This window comes from Penicillium psychrofluorescens (assembly GCF_964197705.1).
Source record: "Penicillium psychrofluorescens genome assembly, chromosome: 4".
In the NCBI taxonomy this organism is placed as follows: Eukaryota; Fungi; Ascomycota; class Eurotiomycetes; order Eurotiales; family Aspergillaceae; genus Penicillium; species Penicillium psychrofluorescens.
This window is the reverse complement of record NC_133442.1, coordinates 3,101,616-3,116,265: the sequence shown is the minus strand read 5'-3', so window position 1 is coordinate 3,116,265 and position 14,650 is coordinate 3,101,616. Positions and strand designations below refer to the sequence as shown.

General features: G+C 53.5%; 7 protein-coding genes across 7 annotated transcripts; 5 read left to right on the top strand and 2 right to left on the bottom strand.

Annotated features, from left to right (window-relative positions):
- Positions 1-101: 101 nt before the first annotated feature.
- Positions 102-1,135, top strand: PFLUO_LOCUS6815 (uncharacterized protein; the record flags this gene model as incomplete). The annotated part of the gene is made up of 3 exons (XM_073784395.1): positions 102-169; positions 222-479; positions 565-1,135. The coding sequence occupies 3 exons, from the start codon at positions 102-104 to the stop codon at positions 1,133-1,135; spliced, it is 897 nt and encodes a 298-aa protein (XP_073640855.1).
- A 402-nt stretch (positions 1,136-1,537) lies between these two features.
- PFLUO_LOCUS6814 (Nuclear transport factor 2) lies at positions 1,538-2,470 on the bottom strand (the record flags this gene model as incomplete). The annotated part of the gene is made up of 6 exons (XM_073784394.1): positions 1,538-1,654; positions 1,729-1,827; positions 1,889-1,960; positions 2,054-2,118; positions 2,291-2,308; positions 2,467-2,470. The coding sequence occupies 6 exons, from the start codon at positions 2,468-2,470 to the stop codon at positions 1,538-1,540; spliced, it is 375 nt and encodes a 124-aa protein (XP_073640854.1).
- A 222-nt stretch (positions 2,471-2,692) lies between these two features.
- On the bottom strand, positions 2,693-5,101 carry PFLUO_LOCUS6813 (uncharacterized protein; the record flags this gene model as incomplete). The annotated part of the gene is made up of 1 exon (XM_073784393.1): positions 2,693-5,101. The coding sequence occupies one exon, from the start codon at positions 5,099-5,101 to the stop codon at positions 2,693-2,695; it is 2,409 nt and encodes an 802-aa protein (XP_073640853.1).
- A 221-nt stretch (positions 5,102-5,322) lies between these two features.
- PFLUO_LOCUS6812 (uncharacterized protein) lies at positions 5,323-5,856 on the top strand (the record flags this gene model as incomplete). Its single annotated transcript, XM_073784392.1, has 3 exons — positions 5,323-5,435; positions 5,482-5,729; positions 5,810-5,856. The coding sequence occupies 3 exons, from the start codon at positions 5,323-5,325 to the stop codon at positions 5,854-5,856; spliced, it is 408 nt and encodes a 135-aa protein (XP_073640852.1).
- Positions 5,857-8,893: 3,037 nt separating this feature from the next.
- On the top strand, positions 8,894-10,972 carry PFLUO_LOCUS6811 (uncharacterized protein; the record flags this gene model as incomplete). Its single annotated transcript, XM_073784391.1, has 1 exon — positions 8,894-10,972. One exon carries the CDS (start codon positions 8,894-8,896, stop codon positions 10,970-10,972), a length of 2,079 nt encoding a protein of 692 aa, XP_073640851.1.
- Positions 10,973-12,219: 1,247 nt separating this feature from the next.
- On the top strand, positions 12,220-12,579 carry PFLUO_LOCUS6810 (uncharacterized protein; the record flags this gene model as incomplete). Its single annotated transcript, XM_073784390.1, has 1 exon — positions 12,220-12,579. The coding sequence occupies one exon, from the start codon at positions 12,220-12,222 to the stop codon at positions 12,577-12,579; it is 360 nt and encodes a 119-aa protein (XP_073640850.1).
- A 327-nt stretch (positions 12,580-12,906) lies between these two features.
- Positions 12,907-13,659, top strand: PFLUO_LOCUS6809 (Golgi apparatus membrane protein tvp18; the record flags this gene model as incomplete). The annotated part of the gene is made up of 4 exons (XM_073784389.1): positions 12,907-12,943; positions 12,999-13,014; positions 13,212-13,304; positions 13,359-13,659. The coding sequence occupies 4 exons, from the start codon at positions 12,907-12,909 to the stop codon at positions 13,657-13,659; spliced, it is 447 nt and encodes a 148-aa protein (XP_073640849.1).
- Between the last annotated feature and the right edge of the window lie 991 nt (positions 13,660-14,650).

Sequence of the window (14,650 nt, the reverse complement as noted above, 5' to 3'; positions counted from 1 at the left end):
CGGGGGCTCTCCCTCCCTCGTCGCTGCTCACTCTCTCTCTTCCACCACTACCACCACATAATGGACTCCCGAAGCTGATGCTTCACGCCTGAAACTATAGAATGGACTCTTTAACTCCCCACTGCCGCAAGGTCGCCTCGCCTGGCATCTTCCAGCCGATTCTCTCCATGTACACACCTCACTCCCCCTAGCTCCAACCCGCAGCTAACCTCTAGCTCCAGCTTGATCGTCTTCGGCATCCTCATCTCCTATCTCCCCCAGCACATCCGCATCGCCACCCTCCGCAGCTCCTTTGGGATCTCCCCCTACTTTGTTCTCCTGGGCGTCACCTCGGGCACCTCGACCTTTGCCAACATCCTGGTCACCCCCGCAACCGCCCGCGATGTCAGCTGCTGCCAGGAAGTCAACGCGACAGCCTGTTTCGCGGCCCTGCTGGGTGTCTTCCAGATGGGCATGCAGTGGCTCTGTTTCTTCTCCATGTATGTCCTCTCTCGATCCCCTTTCCTCCCTTCCTCTCGGGTGATCGCAAAACAGATATCGAACCTTGCTAAACCGACCATCCAGTCTCCTCCTCTTCGTCATCTACTTCCCGCGAGCCACATCGCCCACATCCCCACTCACCCCAGCCGGTCCAACCTACCGCACCGCACTAGTCATAACCGCAATCTGCATCCTCCACGCGCTAGTCGTAGTGGTCATCTCCGCGGCCTTCGTGCTGCGCCAACCCTCCGCGCTCAAAGCCTGGGCAGACTTCCTCGGCATCCTAGCCGCCATCCTCGCCTCGATCCAGTACCTGCCCCAGCTCTACACGACCTTCCGCCTGCGCTGCGTCGGCAGCTTCAGCATCCCTATGATGTGCATCCAGACGCCCGGCAGCTTGGTCTGGGCGGCTAGCTTGGCGGCGCGCCAGGGTCCCGGCGGTTGGAGTACCTGGGGTCCGTTGGTGGTCACGGCGTGTCTGCAGGGCTCGCTGTTGTTCATGGCTATCTACTTTGAGTACTTTGGGCAGAACAGTACGCGCAAGGCCGCGCATCGTGCCGATGAGAACGGGGCGCCCAGTGGTGGGGCTGCGGAGCAGGAAGCGGTCGCGGCGGAGAGGCCGTCGGAGGAGACGCCGTTGCTGCAGAGTCAGTGATGTTGATTTTGTGGTTGGTTATGGCTGATATGATGGTCTTTGATGATGGTCTTTGATGATGGTATATATACCCCCTTCCTCTTCTATTGCTAGGAAATACATAGCAAGAATACGATGTACGACTTCTACACTCTCTCCTAAACGGTCACGAAGACATCTGTGGAGACGCAATTGAGGCGTCGTCTAAGTAGATTGACTTCATTTGTCGCAGACAAACTCATTCAAAAGAAGAAAAACTATCCTCTCCATCCATCCATCCATCCATCCATCGCAGCAAGAAGCAAGTCCTCAATCCTCTCCTAGACCCCGCCAAGTAATAGTTATGTCCTGTTTCCTTCCGTCATCTCGTCATAGCCGTTTCAGCTTTCTTCTTTCTTCGCACCGGGAAAAAAGAAGGGTCCTTTACGAGGCGGCGTAGATCAGGCGGAAGACGTCGTTCATCACGAAGTAGCTGCCCGCCTCGTCGGGGGAGAGCTTGAAGCACTGCGTGTAGTTCATGGGCTTCTGCTCCTCGTCGATCTACAGTCGGAGAAGAATGGGACCATCAGGATCTAGATCATGGGAGAAGACGCAGCGCAGAGGGGATGACGTACCAGGAGAGCACCGGTCACCAGGACGACAATGCTGCCGTCGCTGGAGGGCTGGGCGTCGAGAGTGGCGATCTGGTGGCGCACCTGCTGGAAGGGCAGGCTCTGTGTATTTCTTCATTAGAATCTCGTCGATTGTGTGCTAGCGGGATAGGGGAAGACGCACAGTCAACTTCTCGGTGATGGCGGCGGCGCCCTGGACCTGGCTGGTCTCGAAGGTGAGCATCGACTGCTCGCGCTGTACCAGGCCAAAAATTGGCGTCAGCATCTGTTGTAGATATCCAATCTCCTTCCTTCCTGTTGTTCGGGGTTTCTGCCGAGCAAAGCTTACGTAGAGAGGGGTAAGACCACCGCGGTTGCTGTCGAAGCTCTGGTAGTAGAACTCGACGAACTGTTCTGTGGGCAGGATAGCGAGTCAGAAACATCGGTTCTTGGTCCATCTCGTGTCTTTTGCGTCTCGCGCTGGGAGATGGGGTCCTCGATTAATCAGGCCGGCCGGCGGGGTCTGGCACTGTGCGGACTTGGGAGGGGCGCGCCTTGCTGGGAGTCAGGGAGAGGGAGAACGTACGAGCGACGGCGTTGAAATCTAGAGAGGAGGAGTCAGCCGGTGTTCTGGATGCGCTCCAGATCGTTCAGTTGGAGCAGTCGTATGGGCGCAATGACTGCCGGGGCCTGTCTGGGGTGCCCCTCCATCGGAGAACAACCATCGCCGCACAGCCAAGCCACGTAGATCAGGGAGCTTACCCATTGTGAAGGAGGTTTATCGAGAGATGCAAACGACACAAGTGACGCGACCGTATATGCAGAGAGGGAGGGAGGGTAAGAAACAGAGGGTATTTGTTGACGAGGAAGAGAAAGGGTTGTGGGGCCGGGGATTATTTATTCTTCCTCCTCAATCTATTCATCATTCATTCATTCATTCCATGTGCAACTACTACTGACAAGCAATAATTCAGCCCAACACTCTCTCTCACTCCGATTCCGACGCGAACATGTCCTCTGCCTTGGGCCGTGGCTTGCGACCTCGTCGTGATTCCGTCTCGGGCTGCCCAGTGTTATTGTTGTTGGGCTGCTCCGGCGCCGGCTCAGGTGCCTTGACATCCTCGGGCTCTGCCTCTCCCTCCATGGGCTCGTCTGGGTCTTCCAAGTCACTGTCTTCCATGGGGAGCCCGTCAATGTCACTCATAGTTTCATCCTCCGGCTCATGGCCCTGACCGGGATCCATGCTTCGGCTGGCGTCCACACCCGAAGGCCGGTTGGGATCGAACTTGCCAGCGGCGTCGTCCTCATCAACAGTCTTCCATCGGTTTTTGCCCTTGGCGAAGGCTGCGGCAGCTCGTTCGGCGTCGGCCTTGGTCTTCTCTTCCTGGATTTCTTCGTCGGCGAGCGGTGGCTGTTCGAAGACCTCGACGAAATGCTCCTGGGTCGACTGCGGGAACACGCACCATCCTTCCCACAGATGGAGAAGGGAGCCGACACTGCGCTTCCATTTCTCGGCCTTAAGTCGTCCCCAGTTGAGGTCCTTTTCTAACCGGCCAAGATGCTCAAAGACCGTGTGTGAGCGCAGTGCGGACTCGAACAGCTGCCGGTATCGCCATGCGTGGCGCACGCCGCTGGTGGCCGAAGATGAGAGAATGTCGGAGATGAGATACAGACCGACCAGTTTGGCAGAAGACAGATCCAAACGCTGGTTGGGAGGGACGTTGTCCTGAATCGTGTTGTTTTCTTGATAGTCGGGTCTTGCGGCGTTTTTCTCCAGTTCTCGGTCCGGATTCGCCCCGGTGTAGGCCAGCGGGTTGAGGATATTCATGACGATCATGTCCACCACCTCGTCAGCACCCGCCCCAGCGTGCTCGATAGCAAACGCCGTGACTCGGGCAACGTCACCCCGTCGTAGCTTGGCGTGAGTTGTCGGTAATCGAGCCAGAAGGTGTGTGAGCTTCGCCTTCTGTAGCGGATTCATGTAACCAAGACCGTCGTGTTGGCCGCTGACGCCGTCCGGAGGAGGGGGTCCTCCACCGACGTTACGACGCTCGTCCTCCGCATCTGAATGTTCCTCATCAGATGAGTTGTAGTCTTCGTCCGACACAAATTCGTCCAGGCGTGTGGTGTACTCAAATTTGAGACTTCTGTCCGGGGGAGCCCAGTTTGCACCTCCTTCAAAGATGGCCGATGGTTTCTGACCCCGAGCTTGCCGACTGCCCCGGGACCGAGGAGTGGTGATAACTTCCCATAGCTTCCATCGGTAGTAAACACCCCCAGGACTCCTTGGATCCCAGAGCCAAGCCCACTTTTCTGTCCTTTGTACCTCTGGTCGGCTCATAAGCAAAGCTTCAAATTCAGGTCCATATTTGAGAAGGCTCTCCAAGGTCTTGTGTATCAGCCTTAATTGCTTGAGATCAGACGGTGTCTTGACTTCCACCTGGGATGACGATCCACCCCTGCCTAAGCTAGGTCCGTACGAACTTGGAGGCGCAAATCCTCCTCGGTGAGCCCCAGGAGGCGGTGCTCGACTCAAACTCCCACCGAGGTTGGGCTGAATGGTCTTTGCGCCAAATGGAAGGGACGCTATCGAAGGCAGTCCAACAGCAGTCGGGAGGGTCGAGCCGATGGCAGCGGATGAGAGATGTCGAGATAGAGTTAGATAGTAGCCCCAGCCCAGATACTTATGCTGAAGCGCGCTCACGGTGCTGTCGATGTCCGAAGCTGCGGAATCGCTAGCCAGAGTGACAATTGCAGCAGACGACTTTCTTTCGGTGGCAGACTGGCCGGGGGGTCGCAGGATCTTGACATTGTCCACGGTGAGAGCAGAGGGGATCAACGACTTGATCACAGATGGTGATGTCCCAGGAGGCAGAGACGCGAGGTACAGCGTAGGTTTCGCAGCAGCCCTCTCCGCCTCTTTTGTATCTGCAACCCGATCATTCTCATCGTCAGACGCGCTGCAGAACGCTGCCGGCGCGCCAGACGGTCCCGTATTCGCACCCTCGAATCCCAAGCTACTGGGATCCCGATTGCGATGCGATGGCGCAAACCCTTCGTAGGTGCGCTTCCGATTCAACGATGGAGGCGGCGGTCCTAATGTCCCTGGGCCACTCATCCTAGGACCGGAGCTAGTGAAATGTCGCCTCGCGGGACCTCCTCCGCCTCGATTCCCAAACGTATTCAACCGGCCGTCGGCGGAGGATCGGGGCTCGGCCGGGGCTTCATCCTCGAATGATTTGACAAAGTCCTCGTAGACTGCGGCGGTCTCAGCTCGTTCGCGGGCCCGTTTGGCTTCGGCTTCGGCTTTCTGGCGTTCGAAGAGTGACTTCTTGGGGAGTGTGGAGAGCTTCGCCGAGAGATCGGGGAACTCCTTGCCTTTTGACTCGTCCGGCATGGCGTCGTTGAGCTGCAGCCGCTGCAGCAATCAGGTTACACGGCCAGTGAGGTGAGGAGGTCAAATGAATTCCGGGAGAAATGCAGAAGAGAGATGGTACAACCAGACCGAGTTGAGATGTGCAGCCCTTCCTGATCGGGGACACGCGCGAGGGCGGTGAGAGTGGTCTTATCCAGATTGATGAACTCACTGTCTGTTTTCGCTACATACTCAAGTTAGACATGGCCTCGGCACAAGTCCAAGATCTGCTCCGGTTTCTCTCCCAAGTGGCCAAGGTCCCGCTGGCCGTCGCACTGGGCAAGGCCGGGCAGTTACAGAAAGCTAATCTGACCAGGTATGCGGGCCATGTCTCTCATCCTGCTTTCTCTGACATCTCCCAGTCCCGACCAAATTGCCAAGGCAGACCTTCAGGTCCTCCAGGAGATTTTTCAAGATAACAAGGTCGCCAAACAAGTACTAAATGCGGCCAAACGAGTGTCCAAGAAACGAGAAGCTCCCACTGATACTGCGAGAGAATCGCCTCAAAAGAGAAAGAAAGCATCTGCACTCGATAAATCTTCAACTCCATTCGAAACAGAGGCTGCGCTGAGTTTGCCCAGCTCCTCGGCCAGTGAGGACGAGTTACGAAGTAAGATTATTGTTACGAATAGGGCGCCTCTTGTGCTTGCCTTTGCTGTCTCTGTTTTGAAATACACCATGCCGGAACAGCCCATTTCAAGCAGATTAAGCTTGGCGCAGGCTGTAGTTGGTGCTAATAGCCGAACCAAAGCCGTCAGCTTGGGCATTGAGAGCGGCCGGCCGGCTGAAGAGGAGGGTTGGGGGGAAGGGCATCCCGTTTTCAGTGTCCTTGGTAGGGAGATTCCGGTCTTGAAAAGATGGGACTATAATCCTCGCGAAGGTCAGCCAGACACGGTCCCTGCTGAGGATTTTCTAGGGAAAGAAGCCACAGACGGGTTGCCGCCCCTCTGGGGCGTTGATTTAGAGGCCCTTCGGAGCTCTCATCGCGGTAGACCGGGTGAAGAACCGAGGAGCAATAAAAATCTCCCTATCTTTACCCCGGAATCCGCGAGGTCTTATCTCCTTCGATCAGCTTCAGAACACAGGGAAGAGAGCAAAGAGACATCAGCTCACCCAAAGAAAAAGACCTCCATAGTGACTGATACCGAGAAAGAGGAATGTGTCGGTCATCTCCTACGGGCCATTGACATCGTCTGCCAGTCATGGGCTACAACCTTGACCAAGACCGAATTAGACAGACGCGCTTGGGCTTGGTATGTCCGTGTTCGCCCAGACGTACAGAGTGGCGTACATGGCTGGGGAGAGAAAGGACAGGTGAAACTAGCCAAGATTCTGGCTCTCCGGCGAGAAACTTGAATGCGGGGTTATTATGCACTGATTCTATGAACGGTGGAATGACCAAAAGCAAAGCAGATTACTACTTGGTTCGGAATACTGCAGTCCACGTAGGTACAGTGACTGTTGCTCGTCTAGTTCGGCCATTATATACTTTGGTGGCCAAATTAATGTATTTCTCGGTCAGCATGTTGTGAAAATATATAATGCAGCTAATCCAGTCAGTGGAAAATTTATACTGAGTATTGAGATATTAGAATTGCTAGTAAATCATGGAATGCTTGTAGTCACCTAGCCAACATGCTAAGTCTTGATTTAATTCTTTAGAGAGTATCATCGACCCGTCTGAGGTTATCTATGGCTCGATCTCCATGATCATCAATGATCGTCGTCAGCTCCACCGCGCCCTACGCAGATGGACGTGATGTACAAACGTTCAAAGCAGTTAAAGCAGTAGACCAACATGAACACGTCTGATTGCTATGAGACACGACATGAATCTTACCGCTAGGTGAACTGGCGCTTGTTCGAGAGGTACGCATCTAATTGCTGGGATATCTACATATCGCCTGACTTTGTTGATCCACTGATAATGCGGTGGTGAAGCTTCACTTCTAGACTTTATGTCTAATTCCGACATGTCTAACCTGCCCAGGTTGTATGGTACTGACACGCGGGGAGCTGCAGCGGCTCGATGCAGGTCCACATGTAGATGCATGCATGTGTCTGTATGAGGGCCTGGAGAAGAAACTGGGATCTATTCGGTGTTCATACAGGGTGGATTGTGAGCTTAGAAAAGAAAAGTCCTAGTCTAATAAAGCGAGACAAAGGGAGACTATTGGGTATCGATTTGGTCAGTTAGGCCGTCTCAAAGCTTTACATGCGCCATGTGTCGGGTATTTGTTTTCCCTCCTGGTGGCCAATATTTGATCTTCATCACTATGACCTCGCAGCCTATTCCTGAAAACCCCAATTAACCGGTAGATAGACAGACAATAAAACCCGGCATAGGGCTGACCCGATGGAGACCTTGCCATTCTGAAACACGTACGTTGGTATCGATCAGTCCAGACCACTATCTGATGATCGCAGCATCAAACGATAATCCATGGATGTTACCGTATTCGTCAAGGGATGTGCCTAGGTGGATTCAATATTGCGCAGCCCCAACCTCGTTTTGTCGGACTTTATGCTTTTTCAGGAGCGCAAATCCTGGCTGAAGCTGCGTGGTTTACCCGCTCCTACCGGTGGAAGCAGATCTATTTCAACGGGAGAGGCTAGCGAATGCTAACTGTGTTTGGTAAACGGCCCCGTTTTTTCCCACATGTTTTCCATGGATGCGATGCAGCGACTTTCTCTTAGCCGAGCCTGGACTGGCTGTACATGCGCAGAGATGAACTGGTCCAGGCTTACCGGCCGGGGAGAACTTGCTCGCGCAGGACATCGGCCCAAAAAGAACCCTGCGGTCGGACCGATGGGGGCATCAGCGCAGCAGTAGCAAAAACCTTGTGCCTTCGGATCTTACTCGCACGGTCAACGATTTCCCTGCCTGGATACTCCGAGATATCCGCCGGGGCTCATCCCTTCAGCCCTGCTTCATGGCGTGAGACTCGCCGCATACCTGAGCAATTCCGGATTTGGCCAGTCTTGGTTTTAGTGCGGGCGGGATTCCAGGTTTCCCATGCCTAGCCCACATAATTCTTCCTGATCCTCCGTGTGGGACGAGATCATAGTAATGGAAAAACCCCAACGAGCTTAAGCGGGCCAAACCAGGGACTCAAATGGGTCGCGCGCGTCGACAATCCAACAGAAAAAATAAAGGATTGCAATCCGGACCCCAACCACGACGTGTGATTCTAGGCCTATCAAGTACACACCACTAGTTTAGGTCGAGTGACCAAGTTCGCATTGCATTCTAGATCCAGCGCAGAGATAACAATAATGTGAGATTCCGGAGCAAAGTAGGTGGCGACGCCCAGTGACTAGCACCGTACAGCCTCGAATCGATCGCACAAGAAATCCTAAGAGAGAAAGCTATCTTTGGAGATTCAGTGATCAGTAGAGAAAGAAGGGCAGACCAGGCAACCCAGGCAACAAGCGCTGTATTAAAACGTGACGGCTTCGTGACCGAATATTTCACTACTTGGGCGGTGTCTTTTCCTGTTCTGTGGTAATACACGGTCACGGCCGTCAAAGGGTCGAACTCCTTCTCATCGTCTTCTCCATCATCTCACCCCCTCCCATCTAATCCAACTCTCCCACAACTCTTCGCGTCCCGTTCTTTACTTTCATCTCGCTCTGCCATCCTCGTCGAAGAGTATACCGCGCCTGGCTCTTCGTCCCTCCCTCCTCCCCTTCGGCACTTCTCCATCGGCCACCCTGTCGACGGATTGACCAAACAAAGAGGTGGCCCGACAGGGCTGCCGTACATCAAGAGCCATGTCCGGGCACATCTCTTCCGATCGTTCTCGCTCTGCATCCCAATCCTCTCAAACTCCTCGACTGTCGCAGGGACAGACTGGCGAATCCATGTCGCGTCAATCCTTCGGTCGCTCCTCCCGCTCCAATCCCAATGTCTTCTCCGACGAATACTCCCTTGAACCGCTGGATCCTGATCGAATCGAACGCGCTCCTAGTCTTTCCGGCTCAATCGCCTCCTCAACAACCCTCCGCTCCAGTAACCACCCCCAGAAGTCGGTCAGCTCCTCCACAACCGAGAATGAGAACCCGTTTGGCGATGAAGCCCGCGTCTCCTTCGATGAACCTCACCGGTCCAGCCTGCCCCAAAAGGGTGTCATGGGCATGGCAAACCATTCCAACTCGAACTCTGGCAACACCACCCCTACCGGGGTCCAACGCAACCAAAGCATCTCCTCCCGTTTCTCTATGCCGCGCGCACTAAGCCCGTACACCGGAGCCACCGGGCCCAGCCATCCATATGCGATGTACCCTCAGGTTGGCGTTAGCCGGTCTGCGAGCATGACAAGCACCTCGACAATCCGCCAGAATGACCAGCCGCTGGGAGAATCAGTTGGCCCTCAACATCCGTACGCGATGTACCCACAGAATGTTGTCGAGGAGGGGATGGATGATTCGTTGATTCCCGTTGGCTTCCCCGGCCACAATCAGCATTATCAGCCGCCTGCCGCTCGCCGAGACGATGATGTAGGCGATATCATCGGGGCTGACGGCCACACGGAGCCACTCCCACCATATTCTCGCTACCCAATGGGCGCTGTCCCCAAGCCCCCAGGGGCAGAAAACATGTCAGACTCAACGCTTCAACCGGAGGAACACCAACTGAATATTGGTTCGCACGAGGCCCCGATCTCGGATGATTTGTCAAGGGGTGCCCTTGTTCCGGAGCAAACACCGGATCGCGATGGCGATGGTGCCCAAAGAGCACCACTCACCGGCATTATGGCGTTTGAGGAAAAGCTCAAACGGAAAGGAAAACAGACTGCGTGCTGTGGGCTACCCGTTTGGACTTTGGTTCTAATAGGAACAGTGATGGTAATCGGAGGATGCATCGGAGGTGCTATTGGAGGCGTTATAGGAACCAAAAAAGCTGCCGATGCCGAGCAAAGTGCGGCAGCACAAACCAGCGGTCCACGAGTGGTCACTGTCACAGCACCTCCGCAGATGGATGCCACCAGTTTAACGGCTACACCGACCAACCTCCTACCACTTCCTACCTCCGGCAGCTACGTCATTCCTTCAGGCCCGCAGAACCTCTCGAAACTGTGTATTGAGGACCAACAACTGAAGGATGCCTGGGGTTGTATGCAAGATCACACCGATACCGAGATCTACTTTGGTGGACCGGACGGCCACAATTCCGTTATTTTCGGCAACCAACCTCCAAGCAGCACCTTTACCTATGGGGCTCAACCGCCATATCTGCCCCAACCAACTCAACCTCTAAGCATGATGATCGATACCAGTGAAATAAGCATGGGTCCGACCCTGTTCTTCTCGACCCTGTTCAACAAACTCGTCATCGTTCCCGAGGAGGAGTTCTCAAGCACCCCCATGAAGCGGGACTTCGGCGGCGGGTATCCGGACTTTGGCAAGAAGTACACCCAATATTCGGAAGTTGGGCAGAAGCCGTGGTTCTGTTGGTGGAACAGGACGATGATGGAATTTTTCATCTATATCAACCAAACCACCTTGAATACCCAAGACACTGGCACCGCCTCTTACGACAGTGAGATGCCTGCTGCTACAGCCACCATGCACCAGGGGTCCACGCGGGATTATGGGAATCTTGAAAACTACCCGCGGAGGATCAAGATCGATGAACGACGAGATTCTCCGGACTCTATTCAACCTTATTGCCAGCAGATGGAGGTGATATCCAACGGGCAGATTACTCCTCTGTCTGGGGAATACTTCAATGTCCATGAGATTGAGCCCACCCCGACGACCACCTACATCAACCCTCAGGGCAGCAGCCAGACGTACACAGCTCAGGCTCAATACGGGACACCTTGTTACTGTGTTTCTCTTACGGATTAGAGCATTTCGCTGTTGTTTATGCTGGCCATGTATCCTTGGCGTTGGCGTTGGGACCAGCCTGGAAACAGGCATCGATTCACGTGCACATGACCTGCCCTTTTTATCACTGTGTTGTTCCTATCTTTATTTCGGTTTCCCTGTGTTACTGTCGTTGCTTTATTCTTCGATGCCGCTCCATGTTTTGCATCTATTTTCCGAACCGCCATTGCGACATTTTTTATTCTTTCGTTGTCCAATTTCTCTCCTTCCTTGGTTATATTCGATTTTTCTTGTCTGGCCTATTGACCATTTACTGGGATTGATTACGGCGTTTTTCGGACTCAAATGGTGAGCCTTTGCTTTGGGTTGCGACTCAAGGACTTATTTTTTATTTGGTCGATGACTTTCTCACATCTGTTGCCCACTCTATCTATTTCTGGTGGGCCACCGGATTTACATGTGTGTTCTATATGAGCATCTGGCGTGATGGGATGCCATGAATATCATTATCGTCACTATTTTCTGGAGCTCGTAGGGTAGTAACCAAGAAGTAAGCCTGCTGTAATAGTGAACTCACTATTTAGGTCGGGCTGAACTGTATGATTAGTCCATCCGTGTGTATGCGCGACCTCGAGATAACGCCCTTTCTTCCATTTCAATATCTCCAAGGACCTTGATATCTATTACGCCAAAGCCCGCGAGTTGGACGAAGCACACCACGTGCAATACGGAAATGTCTGCCCTTGAGTGCTGGTATAACGAACTGAACTATACTTTCCACGTTGGCCAAATCGGTGCATCGCTGCTAGAAGCTAGAACGAGCAAGGTGGTCACTGGTCAATTCAAGTGCTGCATTGCAGATTATTCCAATCCAAATACTCCTAAGTAAGTCTGAATCCTTGTTGCCTTTAGATACCGCTCAGCAGAGATGATACCTGCCTTGTGAGTAGCTATGTTAGCTATGTTAGCTATATTAGCTACATTAATATTCCCCGTCGACTTTCCGAGAGTCGTTTTAGTGGCTGTGTAGATCCTGGTTGATATGACATCGGGGTACGTCATCACCCGTGAGTGAGAACTCCCAATGGCATGTACCAAAAAACCGGATTCAGGCCAGATGATGCACAAACGCATGGTCATGAGTAGTTTAAAATGATCTTTAATCAACGCTTCCAATAAACTTTCTCACATCCACTTTGTTCGGTCACATCGACCCCTATCTGCTACAGAGGAACAGCAACAGCAACAGCAACATCTACACCTACATCATGGCGTCTATCCTTCGACGTCAGCCTCGGCTGTACACCCGAGCTTCCATTCTGCCCTCCGGTCGCTCCATCTGGAATGCTACAGCCCGGAGAACCTACGCCCAAGACTCCTCCGGCGCCAACAAACAAGCACAAGGGAACGCTCCGGACAGCAACCATCCAATCCCATCTAACAACGCGAAGCCAACTCTGCGAGACGGTAACCAGTCGCCCATGGCTGATCAGGAAGGCCACCTGCGGGACGATCTGCCGGAGGACGTGAAGCGACACAACGAGGACGTGGAAAAGCGGTACGATCGGCCGTACAACCACATTTCAGATGAAGGGAAGATCGAACAGCCGTGGAAGAAGGAGAAATAGGCCGCTGCATTCCCCTTTTTTTTTTTGCCTGCCTAGGGTAGGCAGCCGCGAGCGTGTTGAGAGATATTTCTATCGGCGTTGAGGGATTGCAAATTTTGTACCATAGTTCCGAATCCGGGGAATCCTGCGAATAAACTGTCAATCAACCGAAAATAGTCCTTCGGTTTTGAATCTTTGTTTCTGATTCTTTGATTTCACGTAAAGTGCAAGCCGCTTTGTTTTGTTTCAACGCTGACCGCCCGGGATCGGATCTGCCGCGTGGACTGAGGCTGACCACTAACTTGACACTTCGCACCTTTCTCTTGTTTCATCCACCACTATTCCACCATGACGCTGGCTGAGGAGTTCCGTTCGCGAAATTTCAGTATGGGTTGCCCTCCCTATATTCCGTGGTGCTGCTGACATATCCCTCTTCCCAGGCATCTACGGGCAATGGTGAGTACTCTTCCGCACCTGTCATGTTCCCACTCGGTACCCGGTGCTCGAGCTTGTGAAACGGTATCATGATCGCTGGCTATTGAATGGCGGTTGCCGATAGCCAGGCCAGCTCCTTGTTTTCACATGGAACCGTCGATCTGCTCCCCGTGCCCCTGCGCCTGAGAAGAAATCAAGGGATCTAACCACCTCTCCAGGACCGGCGTGCTGTCCATGATCCTCTGCTTTGCCGTGGGGATTTCGAACTTTTTCGCGGCACCGCTCCGCATCATCTTCGGTGCGCTATGTTTGTAAGTCGCTGCCCCAGCTCTCCAGGGCTCCAGATTTGCTAATAATGGTGACAGTGCCTCTTCATTCGTCATCCTCTTCATTGAGGTGCCCTTCCTCCTCCGCATCTGCCCGACCTCCTCCACCTTCGACGCCTTCATCCGTCGCTTCACGACCAACTGGATGCGCGCTGGCATGTACACCATCCTCAGCGCCATCCAATGGGCCAGTCTGGTCTCCGGCGCCTCCAGCTTGATCGCCGCCGCCGTGACCCTCATCGTGGCCGCGGCCTTCTACGCGCTTGCGGGTATGAAGAGCCAGGAGTTTGTGGGTAGCAAGACTCTCGGCGGCCAGGGTGTTGCACAGATGATTGTCTGAGAGGACCGATACCCTTCGGATTGACCCGAGGGCTGGATGTGCGTGGAACAAAAGATGGGATGAATACCTCGATACACCTTCCCGGGACTGGGCTTGTCGCGCGCGACGTGCATTGGAATGCGCCATGATTAGTTACGGATATCGCTCTGTTTTAGTGCTTTTGTCTTTCGTTCTTTGTTAGCCTGTACTTGTATGTCTCCCTAGCACCACCGGGATGAATCAGCCAAGCATATGTTTTAGATTCCTCGAGTGAGTCTGTAGTTTTGTCCTCGCAGCCTGGTAGTTGTTTCACTATTTACTTCAAGTATATACTTCAAGGTGTATACTTCAAGGTATATACACCACCCTGTCCGATATAATAAGGTAGGCTCAGGACTGCAGATCAGCCGAGCTCTTGTTCGTCTTTCCGCCTCGGATTGTCACCGGTTCTGCTCCACTCGTAGCCCTCATTCGGTCTGCTAGTCGAGCTGGCCAGACCCCACGCACGTACTTCCCCGCACCGTGAAAGCCGTTCTTCCAAGTTTGCACGATGCGGTCAGTAGGGTACCGGTATTTCTTCTCGCTAGGAAGCATACATACACGAGGATAAAACCACCAATAGCCGTTGGAAAATCTCGAATTTGAATTCTATCTTCAGCAGACTGATTGCCATTCTGGCAATCTTATTCTCCCACGACACTATCACTACCATACGTCTCTCTATTCCCGAGAGTAGGTACGTCGTGACCGCCAAAACCTAGTGGCTCACCTGATCTGCCAGATGATGTAATGCGGAGAACCCGCTCACCGCCTCGGCATGCTCGACCAATCCCGAGGCCGTGAAATCAATCGCGATCAGACTCTGTGCGGTGGGTGGTGTTGTGTTATCTGCACCAGGATGGCGATAGGACTGTAACAGGGGGTGAAACCTCTAATCGGATCGGCTGATCAGTGGCCTCATGGAAGACCCAGGCCTGGACCAGCCTAAGTATAGATCCTGTATGAGGGATTT